The sequence below is a fragment of the Neodiprion lecontei genome, chromosome 3 (genome assembly GCF_021901455.1).
Source record: "Neodiprion lecontei isolate iyNeoLeco1 chromosome 3, iyNeoLeco1.1, whole genome shotgun sequence".
Lineage (NCBI taxonomy): Eukaryota > Metazoa > Arthropoda > Insecta > Hymenoptera > Diprionidae > Neodiprion > Neodiprion lecontei.
The window spans coordinates 40,083,110-40,106,197 of NC_060262.1; the positions used below are offsets into that span (position 1 = coordinate 40,083,110).

Genomic DNA, 23,088 nt, shown 5'->3' on the forward strand with positions numbered 1-23,088 from the left:
TCCGAACCGACATTGGATCTATATATATATATATATGTATATATATATGTACTTTTCAATAAAATTCTCAATATAATTGTCATCCCAGAGGCCAGATTTTGTTTCGGATTATTCGTACCATAAAGCGCGGGAAAGACCTTTTCGTGTGTAATTCAAGTACGAGGGTAAAAATCGAAGTGCGAACCACCGACAATTGTTAATAGCAGCCGCAAAAAAATGTTTAAATTCATTCCCACGAGGATAACGTTCGCGTTTGATTTGTAAAACAGTAACGATCGAAACGGAAGTCTCACGACTCGAACTTTCCCCCGCATCTCTGCGCGCCCTCGTAACTAATGTCTCAAGCGTGTTGTCTAACAAGAAAAAAACCTGTCTACCGCAGACCTGGAAAAGGCCGAGTACCAGGTCTAAATCTGCTGCGAGAGAACCTGACGCCGAGGACGCCGGACTCGTTGCGGGGCCGTCCGCTTGGTAAGATATCTCGAGCAGCCGACGGGCGTTTCGTCATCGCAGACTCGGTGGGCGGAAGTTCGGGCAACAACAGCGTCCTGGACACATCGAGCAGCGACGACGGAGGATTCCTGCCGAAGACGAGCCGCCTCAACGCCTGCTGGCGGCGCCCTCTGGTGGGAACGAGTCAGCTGAGCTTGCGCTCGGACGGCAGCGCCCTCTCGCTGGCTCCGGGACACCCGACGGTCCCAATATCGGCGGGCCCGCGGGCCCCGGCCGTCCACGCGATCGCCTCGCCGCGATTCCTCGCGAGCTCGCCTACCGGACCGCACGTCCCTTGGTCCCCGATGTACTTCAGCGACCTGAGCTCGGTGCGGCAGCCATCCTCGGGCGAGCGATCCTTCCCGACGCCCCCCGGATACCTGCAGCTCCGTTCGATGCACCAGCGGTACAGTCAGGAGCTTCCCTCGCTGAGGGCGATCCACGCCGAATCCCGCCGCTTCATCCCCGTCCAGCCACTGGCGACCTCGTCTCCCCCCCAGACCGCCGGGAGGCCTAAGGCCCGGCTGCCGCCGCGACACGCGCGCCACGCGCGGAGCGCCCCCGAACTCGCGGCCTCGCCGGACCTCGAGACCTCGCCGGAGAGCCGCAGCAGCAGCAGCGGATTCGGCAGCAAGAACACCTCGCAGCAGAACCAGAGCTCGCGCTCGGGCAGCACCGTCGCCGAGTGGCGGCCGCCCCCCTATCGGCCCCCGCCGCCGCCCCTCATAGGCCGATGGCTCGAGCTCCAGGAGGGCGGCAAGCCGCCCCCCCACAAATCCCTCGACGCCGGCAGCGTCGACGGACACTACGAGTTCGACCCCGTCTCCTGCACACCCACGCCCACCTCCGCCTCCACCCCCACCAGGGAAGAACGCGTACCTGTTCATCACCCGCCGCCCAGATACACCCGGGACAACATCGAGGCCAGGGTCCAGGCCATGAAGGCTGAATTTCATCAGTTCAGACAGCGGCAGGCTCGCAGAAGACAGAGTGCACATCTTGAGAGCGCGTGCTAGTGCAATCGCGTTTTTTTTTTTTTCACGGGTTTTGTTTTTTACCGTAATTAATCTCCCCCTCTCTCTCTCTCTCACTATCTCTCTCTATCTCGCGCTCGCGCCTCTCACTCGCTATTATTGTTCTGAATATAAATTTCGCGCTGCAAGGACTGATCGCCGCATGATGTTGTCATATACGACATAAAGAGAATTCTTTTCTATTCATTTTTATCTTTCTTCATTTTTCTCTCATTTCAAATGTACCTTATTATCGTTATACCTACCTTCAAACACGAGGGACTCCGCCTGCGTCTGCGTTACGTACATACCTACGTACATAACATAATATATATATATATATATATATGTAAATACACACATGCATATATATATATATAAAATACGAAACAAAAAACGAATAAAACTGTAAACCGCGTGAAAAAAGTCTACATGAGTAATAATTACGACACAAAGGTTATTTCCGAGTGAATATAACACTCGTGCAGCAGTGGAGTAATTTCGTTCGTACGGATACTTTCATAGGCTCAATGAAAGTATTGACGTAACGACCGTACCTCGGAGAGGACGAGGTGCGACCCGATCAGTTGCAAGAATCGTAGTAAAGAAGTAAGAACTAAAGCGGAAGTTGAAAATTTATTGCGATAAATATGACGAATGAATGAAATATGCATTAACATAAATGAATGACTAATATACTCCAAAGAAATTGTACCACGTGCTTGATATATCTTAAAACAAAAGTATGAATAATAGATAAGGGAAGAAAACGAAAGGTAGCTGAACAAAGATGAGAAAGGAAAAACACAAACATGCGTAATAAGAACGACGAGGAAAACCAATTAAATAATAATTTAATCGTAAATTAATAAATTAGTAATAAATAAGTGAATAAATAAATATTATTATTTAAATTTAAGAGCAATGGACTCAAGTTGATGACGAGAAAAAAAACTGATATTAGGCCGGAGCTTGCCTCTCGAGATCGCTTAAGGACACAATACACACACATTCGTACTGCACTGCCTGTTTAGGGTTTCGCTAGCGACCCAACGTATTATCGGCACAATAATTTTTCCTAAGCATCGTATAACATGAAGATAAATAAATTTGAAACAAAAAATATACATACATATATATAAAGATATATATATATATATATATATATAATATTAATTTGCAAGGAAAGAAAGAAGGATAAAAACAAGAAAGGACGAACGGACACGAGAAAAGGACAAGGGATGAAAGGAAACTCTCGCGACTGAGTTTCGTTTCAATGTTGGTGAAGTTTTAGGAATTTAAGATATGTAAAAAAAAAAAAACAAACAAAAAAGTAAGAGAAAATCAAAAACAGCAAGAAAATGCATTTTTTTTTCCATTTCCCTTGCGACACCGACAGGGGAACCAGTATTCTCAAATTCATACTGCGATACAATGATAAAATACAATCAATCACGGTGCAGTGACGCAATTTCGTGAAGAGCTCAATTTTTTAGGCCAACGAAAAAAACGTGGATCAGTTAACGACGTCAGTTAACTACTGGTTTCAGAAAAACAAAAATATGAACAACAACAATTTTTTCAAAAATGTTATTCGAATGTATGTTAATTTCAGTCAAAGAATTGCAGAGAATACTTTTTGTTCAAGCAAATTGCCGTACAATGAAAACAAAATCTTGAAAAATTTGCCAGATTCGGTTGATTCTCTTTTCATCGATCTAGAAGCTAAACTTTTCTGTTGAAATATCTCGAAGTTATGGAATCGGTACTTTCCCCGTTTGTCAAAATATCCACACTCTGGTTCCCTTGATCGTAAAGAAACTTCGGCTCGAAAAGAAACGATCATTCGGAGATCAGAGCCGACAGTCGGTGTATAAACGAAGTGGAAATTCCAAATGAGGAGTAGACGAGATATGTATAGGCAGAGTAGAATCCAGCGCATGTACATGAATGTTAAAAACGAAGCGAAACGAAATGAAATGTAACGAAATGAATCCCACCCAGTTGTCACCAAACGCATTGTATCAAATCACGTACATCGGCTCCGACTGATGGGGGAGGAAAGGATCGAATCGGGGAAAGCCAGTGTACCTGTAGCCGCCACATTGTTATAACCTCATCCAGAAGCACGCGTCGCTTGAATAAAACGGGCTCGATTTTTCCGCATAGTTTATTCATATAATATACATTATACATATATACATATATACAATACACGCATATATACGTAAGTTATTTATTTATTTTAATTATACGTTATGTACTTAAGAAGCTGCAGTATTCATTTGACCGCGGTACGTTTCACCGTAAAACATACACATATTCTTACAGATTATAATAATACACCTTAATTATATCGTAACGAAAATCTGATCTCGGTGTCTCAAATAATCTCGTGATCGCGGCTCTTTTTTTTTTTTGTTTTTTTTTATGTTAAATTTATACGCATTTTATTATCACCAGTGTAATAATATGTATAGTTATTATTCTCAAGGCGACGATGATATTGAAAAAAGAAGCAAAATTGTTGAACGTAGAAGAAAAAAAAAAAATAAAAAACGAAACGGAAACAGATAAAATTTCTGGATAGAGGGAATAGATCCGCGGCCCTTTGGTATCCCAGATTGCCTTCGTTCCCCACCAGCCAAGCAAACGGTATACATATTTATACGTATACGGTACATACAAATATGTATACATTTACATACATTATACATTTTAATTTTTTTATAGTACAAAAAAGGAGGATAAAAAATAAATGGAAAAAAGAAAGAGCAAACATTTTTTCATATATTATATGTACGCATACAGATTTGCGCATTTGCGTCGTATTATGTGTATGCGAGTACATTATACATATACATATACGTATGCATATACATATACATATATATATATATATATATATATATATATATATATATATATATATATATATATATATATATATATATATATATATATATATATATATATATATGTGTATATATAATATACCTATACGTATATACATATATTACATACTAGGCGCAAACAGATCGATAATCTGTACAATTATATTATATGTATATACACATTGTGAATGATGATGATGTATTATTATTATTAATATTATTATTACTTTCATTATTATTATTATTATTATTATTATTATTATTATTATTATTATTATTATTATTATTATTATTATTATTATTATTATTATTATTATTATTATTATTATTATTATTATTATTATTATTAATATTATTATTATTATTATTGTTGTTGTTGTTGTTGTTGTAACGATAGCGAGGGCTCTGCACTCACGATTCAACTATACTTTGACCTACGCAATGCATATAATGATATGACTAGGTATATTATAACAAAAGTGAAACAACAAAGAGAAAAAGAAAAAGAAGAAGAAGAAGAAGAAGAAAGAACGAATGAGAAACGGTGTTGACAAATTGTGTAGTGGAAATTTGAAATAAAAAAAAGAAAAGAAAAAAAAACGAACTCAAAGAGGTGAGACAGAGAGTACCAATATTCTAAAGTAATTCTAATAATTGAATTAATAATTTGATATATAAATTGTAATTGATATTGTAAATCGTAACGATATACGTAGCGTGTAGTGTATAATCAACGAGACGACGAAGATATTAATTATTATTACACATTATATAGGCATAATACACGGTCACAAACACACATACATACATATATATATATTGAAAAATTGAAGAAATGTTTTTAATATTAGGACTCGACGGTCCTGTTGCTGTTGTATCATATTAGATATTAAAACATAGTTCGTAATAATGAATAATAATGAATAATAATAATAATAAGAATAATAATAATATTACTAATATTAAAAAGAAATAACAATAGCAATTAATAATTTGATTGATAATAGTAATGATAATTATAACGATGATATATTGGATGTATGTGATGTATAATCCAATGGCTTCGACACATCGAGATTAAGGATCGTTTCACTATTGCTACGTAACGTGAACGACCAATATCAGGTATCTATTCTTCAATTGTTATCAAACGTTGAATAAATTTGATCTGTCTCATTGATTATATTGATCAAAATTTAAACGTCATTATTGATGATAATTCGAAGAATTTCATCTATTATCTATACCCAGGTATCTGAAATCTGAAACAATAAATGCAAAAACGATTATGCGATATCAATGAGCACAGCAATCGTTAAGCATTGGGACGGATCAGAATCACGATATGTCGCAGCCGCGTGGTGCGAGATAAGCCAAGTAATTGAAACGCCGGCTGGCAGCCTCCGTCAGTCGTCGTTTTACACATTTTTCTTTTTCCCCTCGATTTTTTTTTATTAACTTTCGTTGAAACATTTTTTTTTTTTTTACACACTCGCGACGACCCTGTCTGATCATATATATATATATATATATATATATATATATATATATATATATATATATACATATATAATTTATAGGCGTATTTAAGTAACATGTAGATATATCATAGCTAGATACAACGATCTCAATAAAAAAAGAGGAAGAAGACGATGAAAAGAAAGACACACACGGATCGCTGAAAGGAGAAAAAAAAAAAAAACGTATATTATAAATATATATACATATAAATAATATATAAAGAGTGACCCAGGACTGTCGCCCCATATGCTACCAATGTATTTCTCGAGAAAATCTCCGTTTTTTCAAAATTATTTCTCACACCGGATTGGTCAATTTCAAGAATTTCCTATCAAAAGTAAAGAAACGATTCATTCGCACTTTTCCATGAGGAAAACATAAGTTAGCCTGTAGGGCGATAATCCTGGGTCACCCTGTATATAATAATAATATAAATGTGCATATATATGTATATGTATATATATATATATACATTAGTTAATCGTACACACATAAGAAAGGCTATGGTTGAATCGTGAATTTGTTTGTAACTGCATTGTTTTTTCTATTATTATTAGTTATTATTAGTTATTATTATTATTATTATTATTGTTGTTGTTGTTGTTATTGTTACTATTATCACTATTATTATACGAATATTATTACAACAGGTTTTGCATTTAATATATTTAAAAGTCGAAATCAACAATAATTAAAAGTGTAAAGAAGGAAGAAAAAGAAAGAAAAAACAAAAGCAACAAATTACGTTCCTGAGAGCCATAATCGTGACGCTGCCATGTACGTGTGATGTTGACTGACGTTAGTACAAAAAAAGTTTAACTGTATAATAAAATAATGACAAAGCACGCGCGATTATAAATCAGAGACTTGCGATTCCTCATTTAAATGTAATTATATGAATAACGATATGATAACGTTTATGTGCAAAAAAAAAAAGTAGAAAAAATAGGGATACTGGTGACGGTGAATCGAGTATATGAATAAAAATGCCTACGGTATGACGTAAACGACTAGGAAACCCCTTTGAAATGAGAGAAAAGTTTAAATCGGTAAAAAAGCATAGAGAAACAACTACCGGATGGGTTCCTGTGGGATTCTACACTTCCGTAAAAATGAATGAAAAACCAGAGGACGATGTGATGGTAAAGATATGATCAATCAAACGGTGCAATCGAAGGGCTCTCGGGTACAATAATTTATTTACACTTTGGCTTTGTGACCAGCGTCGCGTTTGTTGGGGATTGAACACGTATGAATTATAGTCGGTACAACTGAATTTCGAACTGGAACAAAAATTCCATTTCCAGTCAAATGTGAGTTTTGTTCAATGTGTTGGGTCCCTTTTTTACTGTAGTACACGTATATACCAATTACATTGTAAAAAAAAAGGACGGACACAGAAAATTTCTTTTTTTGATTGTTTGTTATTTTCACCTTGAACAATTCGACTTGCAACATTTTGTTGGGTGAAATGCATAAGCTCATTCGTTCCGTCAGATATTCAGCATATTGCATCAATCATCAGCGCTTCGTAGACTTGGTCACAAAGTCAGGAGCCAATTTAGTGATATTAATTACAATTTAACGATGAATAACATAATTATTTACGAGAACAAACAAAACCTATCTTTATTTCTGAGTACAATTTTATTGTTATATTGGTTTATTATTATTTACAATTTTGTATTATTTTCTTTCCTACGTTTTCGTCTGAATGTAATTATTTTATATTTTTTTACGTCATTCAATGTGCTGCGCAATCGATGTGTGTATATATATAGATGTATGTATATGTATACACATATATATATTATATAATATACAGCGAATTTTCTTATCTGCGGAACGATGCGTGCGCGTTATACGACCAACCGGAGTTACAGCTCTCATTTCCGGTTGAGCATCGTATCCTGCCACTTTCATGCCAAACGTTGAATATTGTTTGTCTTGACAATGTTTAGGATGCTGAGACTGAAATGAGAGATGGAATTCCGGTTGCTCGAATAAAGCGGACGCATCGTCCCGCAGATAAAGAAACTCACTGTATATATGGTATAATATAAGCATACACACACATATTATACGGTCGCACGATTAAATTGTCATTATACACATATAACATAACGATATTATTTTTCTGAAACCTCCTTCCCTTTATATTGTACACACAAACACATATATTTTTCTTTCTTGCGTCCCTTCCCTGAATAAGAAGAAAAAAAAAATTCGAAAACATACTATCTAGGACAAATTGTAGACAATTTATTATCAAATAAAATGAAATAAATGAAATTTGAAATGACATACCGAATGAGGGTTCCACTAATTCCCATGGCTGATGATTCTTAGCCTCTGTTTTCAGAGACCCAGAAAAATATCCCATGTAAATACGAAATCAAAATGCAAAGCGCGCAATATACCGGATCAGATTCAACCCCAATCGGTCAATGGGGGTGAATTTCACCCGAGACATTTTTCAAACTCCTCGTAGAGTTCAGAATTAGATTTTCACAGTATTTTTACTTCAAATCAATTCTATAGAAAAAAAAATCGGTAAATTTTTTTTTCCCTGCTTTACATTAACTTTGCCGATGTTTTACAACGTTTAAACAATCAATTTTGGTCAAGAAAAGTGTGACAGTTTTTTTCTGCGATCCGTAAGCAATGACTAGATATTTTCTTGAGATTCTTAGGACTCATTGTTGAAGCAGGATATCACTTTTGTGGAGCTGGGGTGAATTTCACTCCATGTGACCGTTATGCGTTTCTACAGAGGTGTGACATGTCAGGGTTGAATGAAGGCCAATTATAAAGGAATTGCCAAGCTAACGTTTCAGGTACGTCAAATTTTATCACACCAAATTTCTTACGCAAATCAACGCAAAACTGTCCAATTGGTTAGGTCCAACGGAACTAACCAACAATAACCCTCGTTTCGATCGGCGTCAGAAAATTACCATCAAAGAAAAACATCCATTAGGTACGAGCTCCTCGCAGTAGGTACTAATGGCCGTTCCTACGCCCGAGCCGCTGCCTCTCCGTCATTCATGTCAGTCGCAATCACTCATTCCTGTAATGATTCTAACTACACGCGAAACCGTTTCAATCAATGGATCACCCTCTGCGTACGTACGCTCGAAAATGAATCTAATTGACCCTGCGACGTGGGCTGAGTATCTATTTTTCAACTTATTGTCTCGTCTGATTGAATTCAAACGTCCAACCGAACGTTAAGACTTGGACGCCATCTGGTTGCCGAACGCGGAACCTCGAAGAGTCGTATTTAATTTTGAAAGTAGTTTTTCTTCGCATTTTCCCTAGCAAATCGACCGAGTGTAGTAAAGTGAACATCCACCAGCCTGCGCAACGATTTCGAAGGCTCGATATTCCCGAAATTTGCCTGAAACGGTCAGCTGATCGCTCTTCCCGGAGCCATATTGCCCAGCCGCGCTCACGCTTCGTGAAAAATGAAATTTTGGTGAAACATCACCCGGCTGTAATCGGGGAGTAGATTTCGTAAGCGACGAACCACGCTACTGTTAAAAGTTTCTACACCTACATGCGCGCACAGTTTGTCTGATTGATCTAAATTATGATAATTTCCATGATTTTACATTCCGTTGGGCACGAGACTCGACACGCGTGCTAAAACCGGAGCGCCACTTGTCGTTAGAAAGGATAAATATTTAGGGCAAATTCAGCCTCCCTCCGACGGCTTCTTTGGCGTGGGTAGAGAATGGAGTTAAAAGATGCATCATACCTATTATACAAACAAGCACGGCTTACAAAAAGACAAGCTGTACCTACTCATTCGCGCTGCGCAGCTGCGCACGGACGTAATTATTGTCAGAGAACTTTTTTAGAAATTCATTCAACGCATTGATTTCCACTAATTCAAAAGCAGCCAATGAAAGGTGGCGGTCCACGCGAACCGTCCCATTATCTCAACAGAGTGACAAGGCTGTGGGCAGTCAATGCAGGCACAGAACGGATGTGACGTCACCTGAGGTCAGCCACGCAGCTATGAATAGCTCGAGAGAAACAGATTGGTTGGATCACGCGGCGAGAAAATTTAAAATTTTTATCGGACAAATAAGTGATTTGTGGAAAAAAGATACCGCGTTGATTTTTAGAGCATCGATTTGGAAAATCTATGGTACATGATTAGGATGAAAAATAGTGAAATAAAATTTGCAAAATCTTTCGGGGTGATTTTTACACTCAACAGCACGACGATTGTTCAGTTATTTAATATACAAACAAGACCAACAAATCTTTTCCCCCATCCAAATATTTGAAGTTTGGTATACATGCAAGGTCGAATTTACATACGAAAATGAACTCTCAAAATTTCAGCTTTTTTAAATAACACAATTAAAGTAGATGATATTCTTGTTAATTTTATTTCGAAAAGTATTTCAATTTTCTAAAATATTTGACGTATTGACTGTGCTAGAGTTCTATATCAACGAATATTTTCAGTAACTATTTCCAGATACCGTTTAATCCGTCGTCGTCAATTCTTCCCTCTCATCCTTTTTCTGATACATTCGACAAAAATTTGAATCCCGATGTTTCCCGAAGTAATTGGCACTCTGGAACCAAGGGTAGAGAATACTTAAACATGAATTATTCGGAAATACGATCGTGTTGTTGGAAGCTGCGGAATGCTGCGAGATACTTGTTTGACCTGAAAACCAGCCGATGTTTACATCCTGGTTCGACTTAATCCTGCAGCAAGCGGAAGAAGCGTATTAACCTCTAAGCTCAAGAATTGAAATACGAGATGACTTGGAATTCGCTACTGAGCTATGAGGATGAAGTTAGTAACGTTACTGTAACGATCAACGCATATTTGGGAAAAACCGTTACTTCGGACCTACAGGATTGTCCAAAATTTAGTAAACCACGACAATCGAACATAATTACATTTTGAAAAACCAGCTTCTTAAAGTTGCGTGATGATAATTTCTTCGTTACTCAGTTCAGCCTCGTACCGAGCTTCAAATTTCCATTTGCTTCCGACGTGCATCCGGCAAGAGTTGCAAAATCACTTGCGCCTGAGGTCGAGTTTATTATTTTATGTACCTATGTTAGTTCATCAGCGAGGTTGTACCCAGTAAGAAAGTGTGACGCGTGGCACTCGCATTCTCGGGGCTTTAAGCAGCCATTAAGAGCCGCATCCAACGCTCCAAAGTGAGTTACAGCGTAACATCGTTGAGTTTGATTAAAGAGTTCAGCAAAGTCACGGGAGTAAGAAGTGTCGGAAAAAAGTCCCTTTCTAAACAGGCTCGGCGAATGCACGATAATTCGAGGAGAGGAAATTGTCTCATTGTCAGTTCGGGTTCTTCTTTTAACAATTACTTTACTTGCGCCGCACCCACGCCATGGACAATTAATAGGATCAGCCCCCTAACCCCGAATAATGGAATGAAAACAACCGTCGACACCGTTGCACTCCTTATCCGCAAAGATCCCCACGAATTATTCCAACCTTACAGGGTGCAAGTAGGCCACGTTCACATTTCCGGAATTACCACCTGGTCTTCTGGTCTCGTCAAGTTTCGCAGGATTGTTCAATTTTTTTTTAACCTGCTTCTCTCACCGACTAAAAATACCGTCTTTTAATCCACTAGAATCTGTCCAACTAAATTTGAGCTATTACCGTCATGACCTAACCTACGCTATTATTCATTTCACGAATAAGCTAATCAAATTCACCTCATGATTCGTTACGACTTTTTCATCGAATCACAGCCCGTGACCGTTAGCTGGTAAGATAGAATTTCTTCGGATTTTACTCATTGTTACAGTAAGTACGATTTCCAAGGCAGTAAATCGGATCACGAATGACTTTTAACGGGACTTATACAATATTTTGAAAGGAAAGAAGTCGACTTTGCCGTGTGGAATATCAGGCAGTACCGAGTTCTGTGTAATTCGATATCGATCGTTCAGCCTACCGTTAAACAACCTTCCACATCCCAACTCCCGGTTGTTCGAATTATCCAATTTCGTCAGCATAACTCACCCTCAATTAACAACTTCTACCTTCTCCGAAGCCAACACTATGAGAATTTTCCAGGGATTCTTGTATCGATTATTGGCAGTGCAGTTGAAACAAAATACCTCGTACACGAATCGGATTGCTCATAGTACCGGACTTTCTGGCTTCTCTTTTTGACCCTAAACGTGTCACCGTTGCTCCCTTCGTGACTCTGGGGTACAGGCAATTGATTTAGACGGGAATTGGGTGCAGGAGTCAGAAATTGAAGAGGGGTAGATAACCTTACACAAAGCAGCTGCAATCCGGTTCAATTCAGTTCGTTCACCGAGAGTTCTTCGGTTCGCCCTGAAGCTTATTGACAAAGGCAAGACACGTGAGAGACTGCTTTCTGTAGATTTCCCCAATTTTTCGTCTCTGGCAGTCAGGAATACAGCACAAACAGTGTCTTTGCACTCTCCGAACTCCAAATGACTCGATCATTCTGTTAAACATATAATATCCAAAGATATCCCAAATTCCAATTTGCAGATCAAGCTTCAAAAACAGATTTCACGGAAGATCAAACTTTCTTACAAAGAGAGGATAGCGACTCCTTAGAATCCGAACTTACTTCAAAGACTATCCCAGGTGATTTTTGGAATGTTGTAAACAGATGGTTGATCAACCTTCATTTCCATGGTATGAATACGGAATACTGCTTCCTACAGGATCCTGGAAACAGAAGACATGCCTACGCCAGTATCACGTAACGCACGTGACTTGGAAGGATGGTTGGTGAATATCTCATCTGGATGTAGGTACGCAACACCTTCACGAGCTTTTTTCAAAGCACGTGCCGAGAGGTACGATGTGTACCTACCGGTAAAAGTGGGTGTGACGTTTCTGGATTTCAATGACGTACTGGATTGGCGTCGTGCCTGTGAGCATCGAATTATCCCCCCACCCCCGTATACTTGTATCCGCTTTGCTCAGCGGCAGCAGCAATTACTTAGTTGACTGCTAGAAGCTCCTCCGGTTCTAGACCACTCCGTGATACCATCGCTCAGCGATAACTAAAATCACGCTTTACTGACCTGCGAGGTTAAAGTTCACCCTACCACAGCCTTCAGCCGCAAGTTTCGCGCGCAAAAAGAAGGCATAGTCGGTGATTATGCAGTTGCTGTAGATGCAAAACGTCTAGTGCCGAAGGTGCGCGTTCTGGTCCGATCGCTGAGCAAGCGGGGTTCGAGTTTTCGATCGGAAAGTATGAAGTATTGAGAGGACAGGGGAGGAAGTTTATCGGCGCGAATTCCTTGGGCGATTGATTGATCGGTTTCGGTTACCGATGATAGAAGGAAGGCAAAATAATTGACGGAAGTGATGGTGTATACAAGTGTGTGATAACAGTGCTAGGATTCATCGCTCGAAGACTAATCGCCAAGTGTTGTTCACATTCAAATCGCGATGAGAAATTTACGCACATTTCTCGTTGCCCTGCTATTCTGCAAGGGTAAGAACTTCGCTCTTTAATCCTTGTAATCCGTGTTAGGCAACAACGCGATTATCGTACGAATTTCTCGTGATCAAAATCCGATTCCTCTTGTCCGTGAAAAAAGCTCCATTGATTCGGTTGCACTCATGAGTCTCTGAGAGTAATCAAGTATCGTATAAATTGTCAGTGAATCTTTGGAATCTTTTAGTTCGTTATTACGGACCTGCGCCTATCAATGGTTTGCAAAATGAGCAGAGTTGAAAAATCGCATTACGAGGATATGAAAACAACTACTTGTAATTCTATCACTGTCGATGGCCTTGTTAATTATACGTATAATCTTGCATCCTATATACCGTATCATAGACACTGACCGTTCTCTCCTCGTGGATGGATTTGAAAAAAGTTTCACTTTTATGAAACTGAAAACTTGGTATCCCGTATTGAGTGACTCGCCATCTCGAATTCTCGCAACCACTGTACAACGCAGTTGTACTCGTATTTTCGCGGTTTGCGGCTGCCGGAGTTTCGAACGCAAATCCTGCAATTGTACTGGTACACGATAGTCGAGGAGTGTAGCAATTTTTTTTTTTTTTTTTTTTGTTTTCAACTTTCATGTATTCGTGAATGCTTACCGGAGTGATCGTTGACCATCACTTTATAATTCTACGACGTGTTCCATTTAGCTCAGGGCTATGCACACCTACTCGAAGAAGAAAAAGAGCCAACATTCCTGACCGCCACCGTCGGCGGTCACATCGTTTTCAACTGTGACCTCGACTTTCCGCACGACCTACCAATCCCCTACATCTTGCGGTGGAATCATGAGGTAAGTCCATTCATAAAAATAGAACAAGTTTGTCTCAGATCAGGCGATATTGATTCAATTATTCGGGGTTGCTACAGTCTGCAAGTTAGAAATTTACAGAAACTTACCACCATGGTTTCTACCGTCTTGCAGACCATTTTTGACAGCTCTTCGAGCGCCTTCGGAAAGGCAGGCCATGTAGAGTAGGACCAAGCACGTGGTTATTCGCGACACCGGATGTAAGATCTGCTGCATACACGGTGAGACTTGCAGCGATCAAAAGACATCGTACGGAATAATTTGAATAACTTGCGGGAAACAAAATGCAAATGTCAAACTAGTGGCACACAGTGAGTGAAGTGGAAATTAACCTGATTGGAGCCTGATGCGTATGCAAATCGTGTTCGCTCGAAGGCAGTAATTGGAGTACGGGACGCAAGGCTGCATTATAATTAGGTTGTCGGTGTCTGCGACATGAGGGGTTCGTTCTTTCAGTGGGTCACTGTTAACGCGGAACGCATTGTCGCGCGATTAAGGTTCATTAGTAGGTACAGTGACTGCCTACGTTGATGGGCGCGTTTTGACAGGGCCTGATTCGCGATTGTTCCTGATTCAAATCAAACCCTTTAAGCTCCCAGATTCCAACGTCCACAACTGGCCTTATACTAACCACGACACACCGCTTCACGTTACGCACGGGTCAATCGTCATGTTTATCCTGCCCCCGAAACGACCCAATGGTTAGTCGAGATTCAACTCGTAGTTGGGAGAAAATGTTTGGCTTAGAATTCTGAGGGGAGCAGCTTCAGAAGTCAAATTTCTTTTCATCCTGCTCACGATTTAGAGGAGAGTGATGGCGAATGAATGAAAATCAATCCATCCTACAAAGAGAATCGTAGACGAAGCTGTCTTCAATAGTTGTAGTCACCATGCATGACGTCCGTTGGGTTGTGTCTTAGTTTACTTGCGACCGAGCATTCCCCCTGGAATTTGTTACACGGTTCAGTGCATCTAGATGAGAGGCATCAACTGCAATGGTCGGTGTATCGCTGCTTGTATGATTCGTTCGTCAAGACCTTTTTAATACCGACACTTGTTAATTGAATGGAAGGGGGCTAAGTGTCGCCACGGGTTGTTAAATCCCATCAAGTTAAGCCTAATTCAATAACCCCAAGTAAATTCTCCTCTACGGCGGTCCTGCATCGGCATAAAAACCTGACGAATTTCCGTTTCGGATGAAGCTTCGGGAAAAACGATCCGCTTCGATCATATCAACAGGATACGCGAGCCTGATACTATCAAAACACACGATAACAATCATGCTCCAGAGTACACGGAGCAATTGGTTTGGTCTGTCGAATGAATTATAATGGAGCAAGTTGATTCCGAGGTTTTCCAATGCCACCTATAAGAGCTTTTAACCTGTGTTACAGGGGGCTTTGGTCTATTCGTGGTACGACGGTGAGATAATCGAGACTGATGACTACGCCGGGAGAATTCACCTGATCGGGGATGGCGGGGGCAAAGGATACGGACAAGGGAGTATCAATCTGACCAACATTCGCGAGACGGATCAAGGATGGTACGAATGTCGGGTTATATTCCCAAACAGGACACCGAGCTCCAGAAACAACGGGACGTGGGCTCACCTGACGATAGATGGTAAAATTGAGTGGCCGAACGACAGTGGGTGTCTGACTGTTCGTCAAACATTGGCTGTTCGATTCGAAGTGTACACGTTCACGCCTAAAACTAATTCACTAACTCGAACCTAACCGATTCGGATGACGGATCTGTTTCTGGTTCCGATAGTCGTTCTTTGCACCAAGTTCTGAACACCTTGCTTTTCTTTTTTACTTCTGAAGTTGGAGCAGACGGTGCCGGGAGTCCGAATACCTCGAGAGAAGTGCAAATTGACGAAACGCGTGGGCATACCGGTAAATTAGTTGAATTAGCATTACAATACGCCGTTTCTAATTCATCTGTATCACGCTACATCTCGAGAAGATTCTAGCAACAATTTTCGCGGTCATCCAACGCGTTGCAGAAGCATCACCGAAGTGGAACGACTTTTGAAAGAGTCTGCTTTTTTCACAAACAAACTACCTCTGCGCCGCAAAAAGCGGGATACAATGGGACCGTTGAAGACCCTGTTGCACATTAGTTCGATTTCTTCATTGAACTCGAAAACTGTGTCATTTCGGTTGATTAATTGTTCGAGAAATTTTAATCAAGCAAATGGATGAACTGAAATGGATTGTCCTCTTCAATTACAGGCTGTAAAATCGGGACGTCTTTTCCGGTTCTCTAATTTAATACGGACTTAATAAACAAACGATTACTGTATAGAAAACCAAAGAGCGCACCTCTTCCGTTCATTTTGATTGACAAAGAGAGATTTACCATTTGCTACGAAAACATTTCATTGAGCAATTGTCCGCGAAATCGAGGTCCGACATACCCGTTTAACGCATCGATTTCCTCGCCTTTGTTGTTCTTACTTTACGTGATTAGTCGTAGCTCCTGCGGCTGGAACTACTTGAACTAATCTCATCGGCAACAATTACCTAGTAATCGAGTTGTTCCTAACTTTCAAGTAGGTTAAAGACCAAGTTACGCGATTCAAATTTTCGCCAATTTTTAACAATCGAATTTTTTATTCGTTTCTATTCTGCCGTTCTTCCACACCGTCAAGCAGCCGCTTATCGACAAAGTCGAAGTTTGAATTAATTCGAAAAAGTTACGTCAACCTTCTTACGAGGCGAATTCTCGATACTTTTAGTCAGTTCGACTACTTTTCTTTGAGTTGAGTACGTTTGTGGTTGTTTTTATTTTTTCTTTCTTACTCCATTCGACTAAATAAATATTGAGATTCTAAACTTTTACGTGCCGATTGAAAGAAGACTGTAATGTAACGAACAAAATGAAAAGAAGGAGAATTTCTTATCAGAGACTCGTGTCGATTATATTGTGTATCAGGAGCTGGAGGGTCAAGATCGATATGAATTGTAATGCAGAATCAGTAAAGCACAACAAAGACTCGAAATAAGACACTGATAGGAATTCACAAAGCATCGGAATTTCAAATGTTTACAAACGTCCTGAAATTCGCGATATTTTAGAGCGAATTATGAATTCATCGCCGATCATGACCCTGTGCAATTCACTGTGCAATACAACTATTTCGACTCGCTGAGAACGAGAGCTTTATTAATCAACGCTTGAACGTGATTAACAAAAATTAATAAAAACACCGTAATCACAGACTAGTGGAAAATGAATAAAGTTACTCATTGTGATAAATGTTGTGATTAACGAAATAAAAAAATGTAGCAAACGAGCTTCGAAAAATGCTACTCAAAAGCGAATAGCCGCTTACTAACCAATCACCAGACAGACTCGTTAAATCGTTCAACCAGGTGTGCCCCTGCGGCCACCGATTGTTACAGGAGAAAATTTGCTGGCTGTACCGCCCATAAATCAAACCACAATGGAAGGTAACACCGCAAACTTCGCCTGCGTCACCAAGAACACGAGTTCGGTGGTCAACTGGTATCGAGACGGGATTGCGATAGCGGATATCGAGGTGAGTATTCGTTCCAAAATTGACAAGAAAAAAAAAAAAAAGAAATAAAGAAAGACGACACAATTGATTCCGCGCTCCTGTGACGCAATTTGAACCCCGTTAAATTTCCATTCGAATAATACATCATTCGTATCCGACGTAGAAGGAAATAGAAAAAGAAAAACGCTCCCCTCGGTAGCAGCTGTCGCTATTTGTTTCCTTTAGGGGTAGACTGAAGTTCACGACTAAGCTCAGCTGTCTCTGTTTACCTGACCCACCATTAAAATACTTGACACAGATGTCAAGACGTGGAAACACCCTTGACAGAAAAAATACCCTGCTCAAGAGACGTCGAATCGCAAATCCTTGCTCGAGTGTTAACCAATATTTCGATCAAGCATGAGTGAAGGGTTTTCACGTTGTTTACTCAGGACCTTCGCGATCGGGCGACCATTCGCAGCGATGGGACACTCACTATCACCTCAGCCGCCATGAGTGACCTGGGAGAATACACCTGCATCATTACCAGCCCGAACAACGAACGGCAGAGCGCCGCTGCCTTCTTAAACGTTCAGTGTAAGTTTCAGGTCAACTTGAAATGATGTAGCAATGAGAAAATGGATCATGGAGCGGTGGAATTCACGCGGAGTTATTTTTTTTCCCCAGACAAGGCGAAGGTTATTTACGCTCCGCGAGAAGTTTACCTGCCCTATGGGAGACCCGGACTTTTGGACTGTCACTTCAGGGCGAATCCACCATTGACCAATCTACGCTGGGACAAGGACGGATTTCTCTTCGATCCGTACAACGTTCAAGGGGTGTTTTACAGGCGGAACGGATCTTTGTACTTCAGCAAAGTCAACGAGACGCATTCAGGCAGTTACACCTGCACCCCGTTCAACAATCTTGGAACCGAGGGTCCCAGTCCGCCGATCAATGTGGTGAGCCATTCCTCTCTTTTCATCTTCCGGAACATACTATGGTGAGATCTTCACCGACCAAGCGTTCCAGATATAAACCAGACGAAAATTGTAAAGGTATCAACATCTCAGTGCTTCGAGAGACGTTGCAGTTGGTCAGTGCGGCCAACGACCGGCTGAACGAAACTTTTTAAGTGGGGACTTTTATTCTTCAATTACGCCCTCACGAATACGGTTCAGAAGATCGTAAGTCGTGAAGTATGTTTGTCAATCTCGTTTCGTCCGAGGTGAAGAAACCTGTGTCCTAATAGAGTGACGTGTAACGTACAATTTGGGGACTAAGAAATGCAGCCGATATCGGTGTAGCTCGAATCCTATCCCACCGATTCTCGAGTGTCCCTAATTTCGTTTGACCTCACGTTTTTCTTTCTTCAGATAGTGCAAAGGCCGCCTGTTTTCACCGTAACTCCGCAGAATTTTTACATACAAAAACTGGGCGAGAGTATTGAGATACCATGCGACGCTAGAGACGGTGATCAGACCCATCGTCCAACCATCGTTTGGTTCAAAGTACGTTTTCCATCCGAACAAACGCGGACTCATTCCGAAAGAATTTTACCGACTTGTCTAACTTTCTGACTTGTAACGCATGATGAGTGTGCACTAATGATTTATCATTCCCAAAATTGGGTGAACCGTCTCATGACGAAAAGAAGTGCATGCTCAACTCTGCTCTGGAATCGTTTCGTAATTGCTGGGTTCCATTTCGCGGGTTAATGAGTCCCACTGACACTCTCTTTCTTCTGAAGGACGGGACGCCACTTTCATCGGATCGGGTAGCCATCAACGGAGGAAATTTGACGATCGAACGGATCCAGGAGGAGGATCGAGGTGTCTACCAATGCGCGGCCAGCAACGAGGCAGCCACAGTCGTTGCTGATGCTGAACTCATGGTGCTGGACGCCCCGCCAAGAGCGCCGTACAATTTGAGTGCGACAAGCAGCAGGGACACTGTGATATTGCGATGGGTGCCAGGCTTCGTGCGGCCCAAGATGGAGTACTCGGTTTGGTAAGTGGAAAAACCCACGACAATGGAGGGTAATAACGGTAAGGAGGAATATCTATGTGTATATAACGTGTCCGTAAAGTACCTAGAGAGAAATTAAGATGGAGTTGCTTCGGCAAAACTTCCGCAAAGCACCAATCAGGTTGAACCCAATTGAACCCTCATTCCTGTGCGCCAATTAGGACCACGTCCTCCACTACACGAGCGCCGTTCTGGTCACTCCCTGAAATGTTATTTCGTGCTTTCCGGTGGACACATTGTGAGTCAGGGAGCCATATGACATAGTGTTCCTCACCAGTACCCTTCATACCTTAGACGAAACGCCGACACTCACTGCTTCCCATTCCTTTACGAAATGTCAGGTACAGACCAACCGACACCTCCGAATGGCGGACGATGAAAATTTTGTCCCGAAAGACAACCGAGGCCACTATCAACAACTTGACCCCTGGTCGTGAGTACGAGTTCATGGTCCTGAGCAAGTATAAACACGGGGATGGAATGTTCAGCAAAGCTTTACGCATTTACACCAAACCAAGTACGTTTTTGATTTGCTAAAATCCGGTAGTTGGACTACTATTTTACACGATTGTCCGAAGCATCGCGGTTCATGGCACCTTTTACCTTTCAGGTGTCATTGATGAGAACTCTGCTTCAGAATTCAGGAGTCCGAAAGGTTAGCGAACTGCGGTAAAGTCTCTTTAGATTATGCAAAAAGGAGACGCTATGAAAAGGCTGATTTTAATTCTCAAACGAAACAAATGGCTGACACAATATTTGGGTTTCCGTTCAAACTCTGAAACACGATCAATTTTTTCTTAACATTACTATGCTGATGTACTTTTTGCCATTTCTATCGGTCCAGACATAAATTATCCAACTCGTATTCATGTGACCTTGAAATCTCACTTCATTCTCTCTTCTGAATCTCATCTTCATTGAATTAATCGATGTTTCAACATTACGAAGCCTTTTATTTTCGCTCATTCTAGTTATCCTCCGCCGTTTGCTTTTGATATGATCTGTTTAACAGGCTGGTACATGGATATCTATTTTTTCACTTACGAATATCCCTCTGCCATCAAGCTAGCATAACGAGTCTTGTTTCAAGTGAAGTAAAAAATTAACATCACTTCTTACAAAGCCTGTTCCACAAGCTTGCAACTTCAACACCATGAATATCTGCCTTTTTTATGCTCCGCACTTTTCTCCGTGACCAATTAACCGAGACTCAAATCTGTCGTACTAGAATCCTCTGAATACATGAGCACCCCGCGGAATTTGAGGGTGCAGCCAGCGGTTGAAGGTTACTTGGTAACCTGGGACCCTCCAGCGCACGGAAGCGAGCTAGTCAGAGTGTACACGGTGAGATGGTTCCGAGGACCGTTAGAGCAGCTCTATGGAATGGCTGAAACCACCGACACGTCCTACTTGGGTAAGCCACCCCTGTCTGTAGAATTACTTTACGACGACCCTCGGTAATTGAGAATACGGGTATGACGCGATGTCGTCTCGGTTAGAAACGTACGGAGGGGGCGTACAGCACCGAATGTTGAATACCTTGAGAAATAATCAACGCATGCAGGAAGTCGAGCGAGTGCTACTTGCCCAAATTGTGTCTTAAGACACGACTAGTCACTCAATTAACCCGGATCGTCCTCAACTAGATTAAATAAGGGAGAATAAGCGGCGTGCTCGTTCATGCTCTTCCCATTCCACTAACGCAGAGTTTAAGTTTTCTAGCTTTTCTTGCGGTGTTGTTGTTTCTCGTTCTCTTCTCTTTTTTACGCGTGGTTCTTACGGTCGTCCTAGTTGGGGGGTCGGAAAAATTCATTGAGACAGCAACAACTCTGCCAAGTTTCAAATCGGTTCCTTAACTAATACCAAAGTCATACAAAACGAAATTACTGGTTATAAAAACTACACATACCTTACATTCAAGACTTTCGAAGCTTAAAGATACGTCTTCCGGTTGACGTAGAGTCTTGAAACTTTACACAAATTTTTTTTCAATCATTCGGAACAGATCTAAGAAGGTGTCCCAATGAAAATGTTTTCCAACGTCCAAGTAAAGACCACCCTATAACGGTTCTTTGGATTCCTCTCTGAGCTTCGGGAAGAGCAATTAACTGATTGCTTTTATGCGTTTCAGTGAAAACACTCGAGGAGGAGAGCTACTACACTTTCGAAGTCACCGCGATGTCGCTGTCCGACGATTTCGCGACAAGCGATCGTTTCGGCCTAGAAATTCCGGCCTACCGGAGAAACAGGGCCATCTCAATGGGTATCGTGGCAGGGATTGGTTTTCTGGCGGCCGCATTGGCCGCCGTCTGGTGGGCGAGGAAGAAATTCTGCCGGGGATTATCCAACGAGAAATAACGGTGATTATCCTCCACACTCGCGGCGTAATCGGGTGTCGGAAGAAAATTGTTACTACGACGTGAACGGAAGCTGAGTCTGGACAGAAAAGCAGTAGGTTAGGTGAATAGAAAGGGAAAAAGAAATTGAAAATTCGAATTTTACCGCACAGTGTTTTTCAAATTTTTTAAACAATTTTTCACGATTCGAGTCGTTTCCGTTTCCGGATTAATCGACTCCTAGATAACATGTTTTTATTCAGTCTATGTAATGGATAACGTATAAATAAATGAACATCGTTATGTAATTTAAAAATCATTTCATTCTCATTTATTAGTTATTTGTGCAAGTAGTGTAATAGAAGGTCGTACTCGATCGCACGGACATTACTTCGTGCATGATTTATCGTAAACTGGGCTCGACCCGGAAATTCAACTTAAGTTTGAATGGAATAACTGCAATCTAATTTACGGTATCAGATCTCGTTCGTTGACGATTTTTAATGCACAATCTAAACAGCCAGTGCTAAAAATGTCAATTAAGCGAAGGGCTGTAAATACACGTATAATCGGATTTAATCTTTCCGAGTTGCGGAGTAACAGCTGGCGATAAAATTCCGCGTTGATAATTTCAACTCAAGTTCATGTGCACGCGTAAAGTTATCCAGCGAAGTAAACTACTGGAAATATTAGAAAAAAAAAAAAAAAAAAAACACACCGCAAGTACCTTCGCACTCTTTAGGTGCAGGTTCTTCAGTTTTTATCTTGCGTAATACGAGAGGCTTCAAAGTACATATTTACAGTTAAAAATATCGATTCAAATGTAATACGTGTACGTGTACGTGTACGGATATTTTTTTTTGCAAGGTGCAATGTTTGCACATTGTTTCTTTGTAACAAATCGATTGCTCGAGAGATCTCCACAGGGATTTCTTATCGCGCACAGTTTACGATTGCAGGAATGACATTCGACG

General features: G+C 40.8%; 2 protein-coding genes and 1 long non-coding RNA gene across 19 annotated transcripts in view; 2 read left to right on the top strand and 1 right to left on the bottom strand.

Moving 5' to 3' along the window:
- LOC107226566 (protein turtle) overlaps window positions 1-2,862 on the top strand; it is a 164,784-nt gene extending 161,922 nt beyond the window's left edge. For 13 of the 14 annotated variants that reach the window (XM_046733920.1, XM_046733925.1, XM_046733928.1 and 10 more), the window contains one exon: window positions 383-2,862. In XM_046733920.1, the coding sequence (XP_046589876.1) occupies window positions 383-1,508 (1,126 nt within the window). In that variant the 3' untranslated portion in view covers window positions 1,509-2,862. The remainder of the gene's footprint in view (window positions 1-382) is intronic. The other variant, XR_006903283.1, reaches the window with a different exon arrangement.
- Window positions 2,863-10,154: 7,292 nt separating this feature from the next.
- On the bottom strand, window positions 10,155-12,807 carry LOC124293384. Its single transcript, XR_006903332.1, has 3 exons — window positions 12,538-12,807; window positions 12,214-12,408; window positions 10,155-10,515 (listed from the first exon to the last, which is right to left on the bottom strand). It is a non-coding gene; the product is annotated as an uncharacterized LOC124293384 (long non-coding RNA).
- A 137-nt stretch (window positions 12,808-12,944) lies between these two features.
- On the top strand, window positions 12,945-22,845 carry LOC107226569 (protein borderless). Of its 4 annotated transcripts, none has more exons than XM_015667426.2 (13): window positions 12,947-13,416; window positions 14,085-14,227; window positions 15,640-15,868; window positions 16,072-16,143; window positions 17,626-17,792; window positions 18,203-18,347; window positions 18,438-18,712; window positions 19,127-19,261; window positions 19,501-19,760; window positions 20,120-20,295; window positions 20,389-20,433; window positions 21,007-21,192; window positions 21,910-22,845. In XM_015667426.2, the coding sequence occupies exons 1-13, from the start codon at window positions 13,371-13,373 to the stop codon at window positions 22,134-22,136; spliced, it is 2,106 nt and encodes a 701-aa protein (XP_015522912.1). In that variant the 5' UTR covers window positions 12,947-13,370; the 3' UTR covers window positions 22,137-22,845. The 4 variants fall into 4 exon arrangements, with proteins under 4 accessions (XP_046590152.1, XP_015522912.1, XP_046590150.1 ...); XM_046734194.1 differs by having other exon boundaries at window positions 17,656-17,792; XM_046734196.1 differs by lacking the exon at window positions 20,389-20,433 and having other exon boundaries at window positions 12,945-13,416.
- Window positions 22,846-23,088: the final 243 nt, after the last annotated feature.

What these genes read in the sequence shown, in the direction of transcription:
- LOC107226569 (XM_015667426.2), top strand. Translation starts at nt 13,371, where the DNA reads ATGAGAAATTTACGCACATTTCTCGTTGCCCTGCTATTCTGCAAGG. An exon ending in TGCCCTGCTATTCTGCAAGG is followed by an intron (nt 13,417 to 14,084) that starts GTAAGAACTTCG and finishes TGTTCCATTTAG; the next exon opens with CTCAGGGCTATGCACACCTA. An exon ending in CCAGTCCGCCGATCAATGTG is followed by an intron (nt 18,713 to 19,126) that starts GTGAGCCATTCC and finishes TTCTTTCTTCAG; the next exon opens with ATAGTGCAAAGGCCGCCTGT.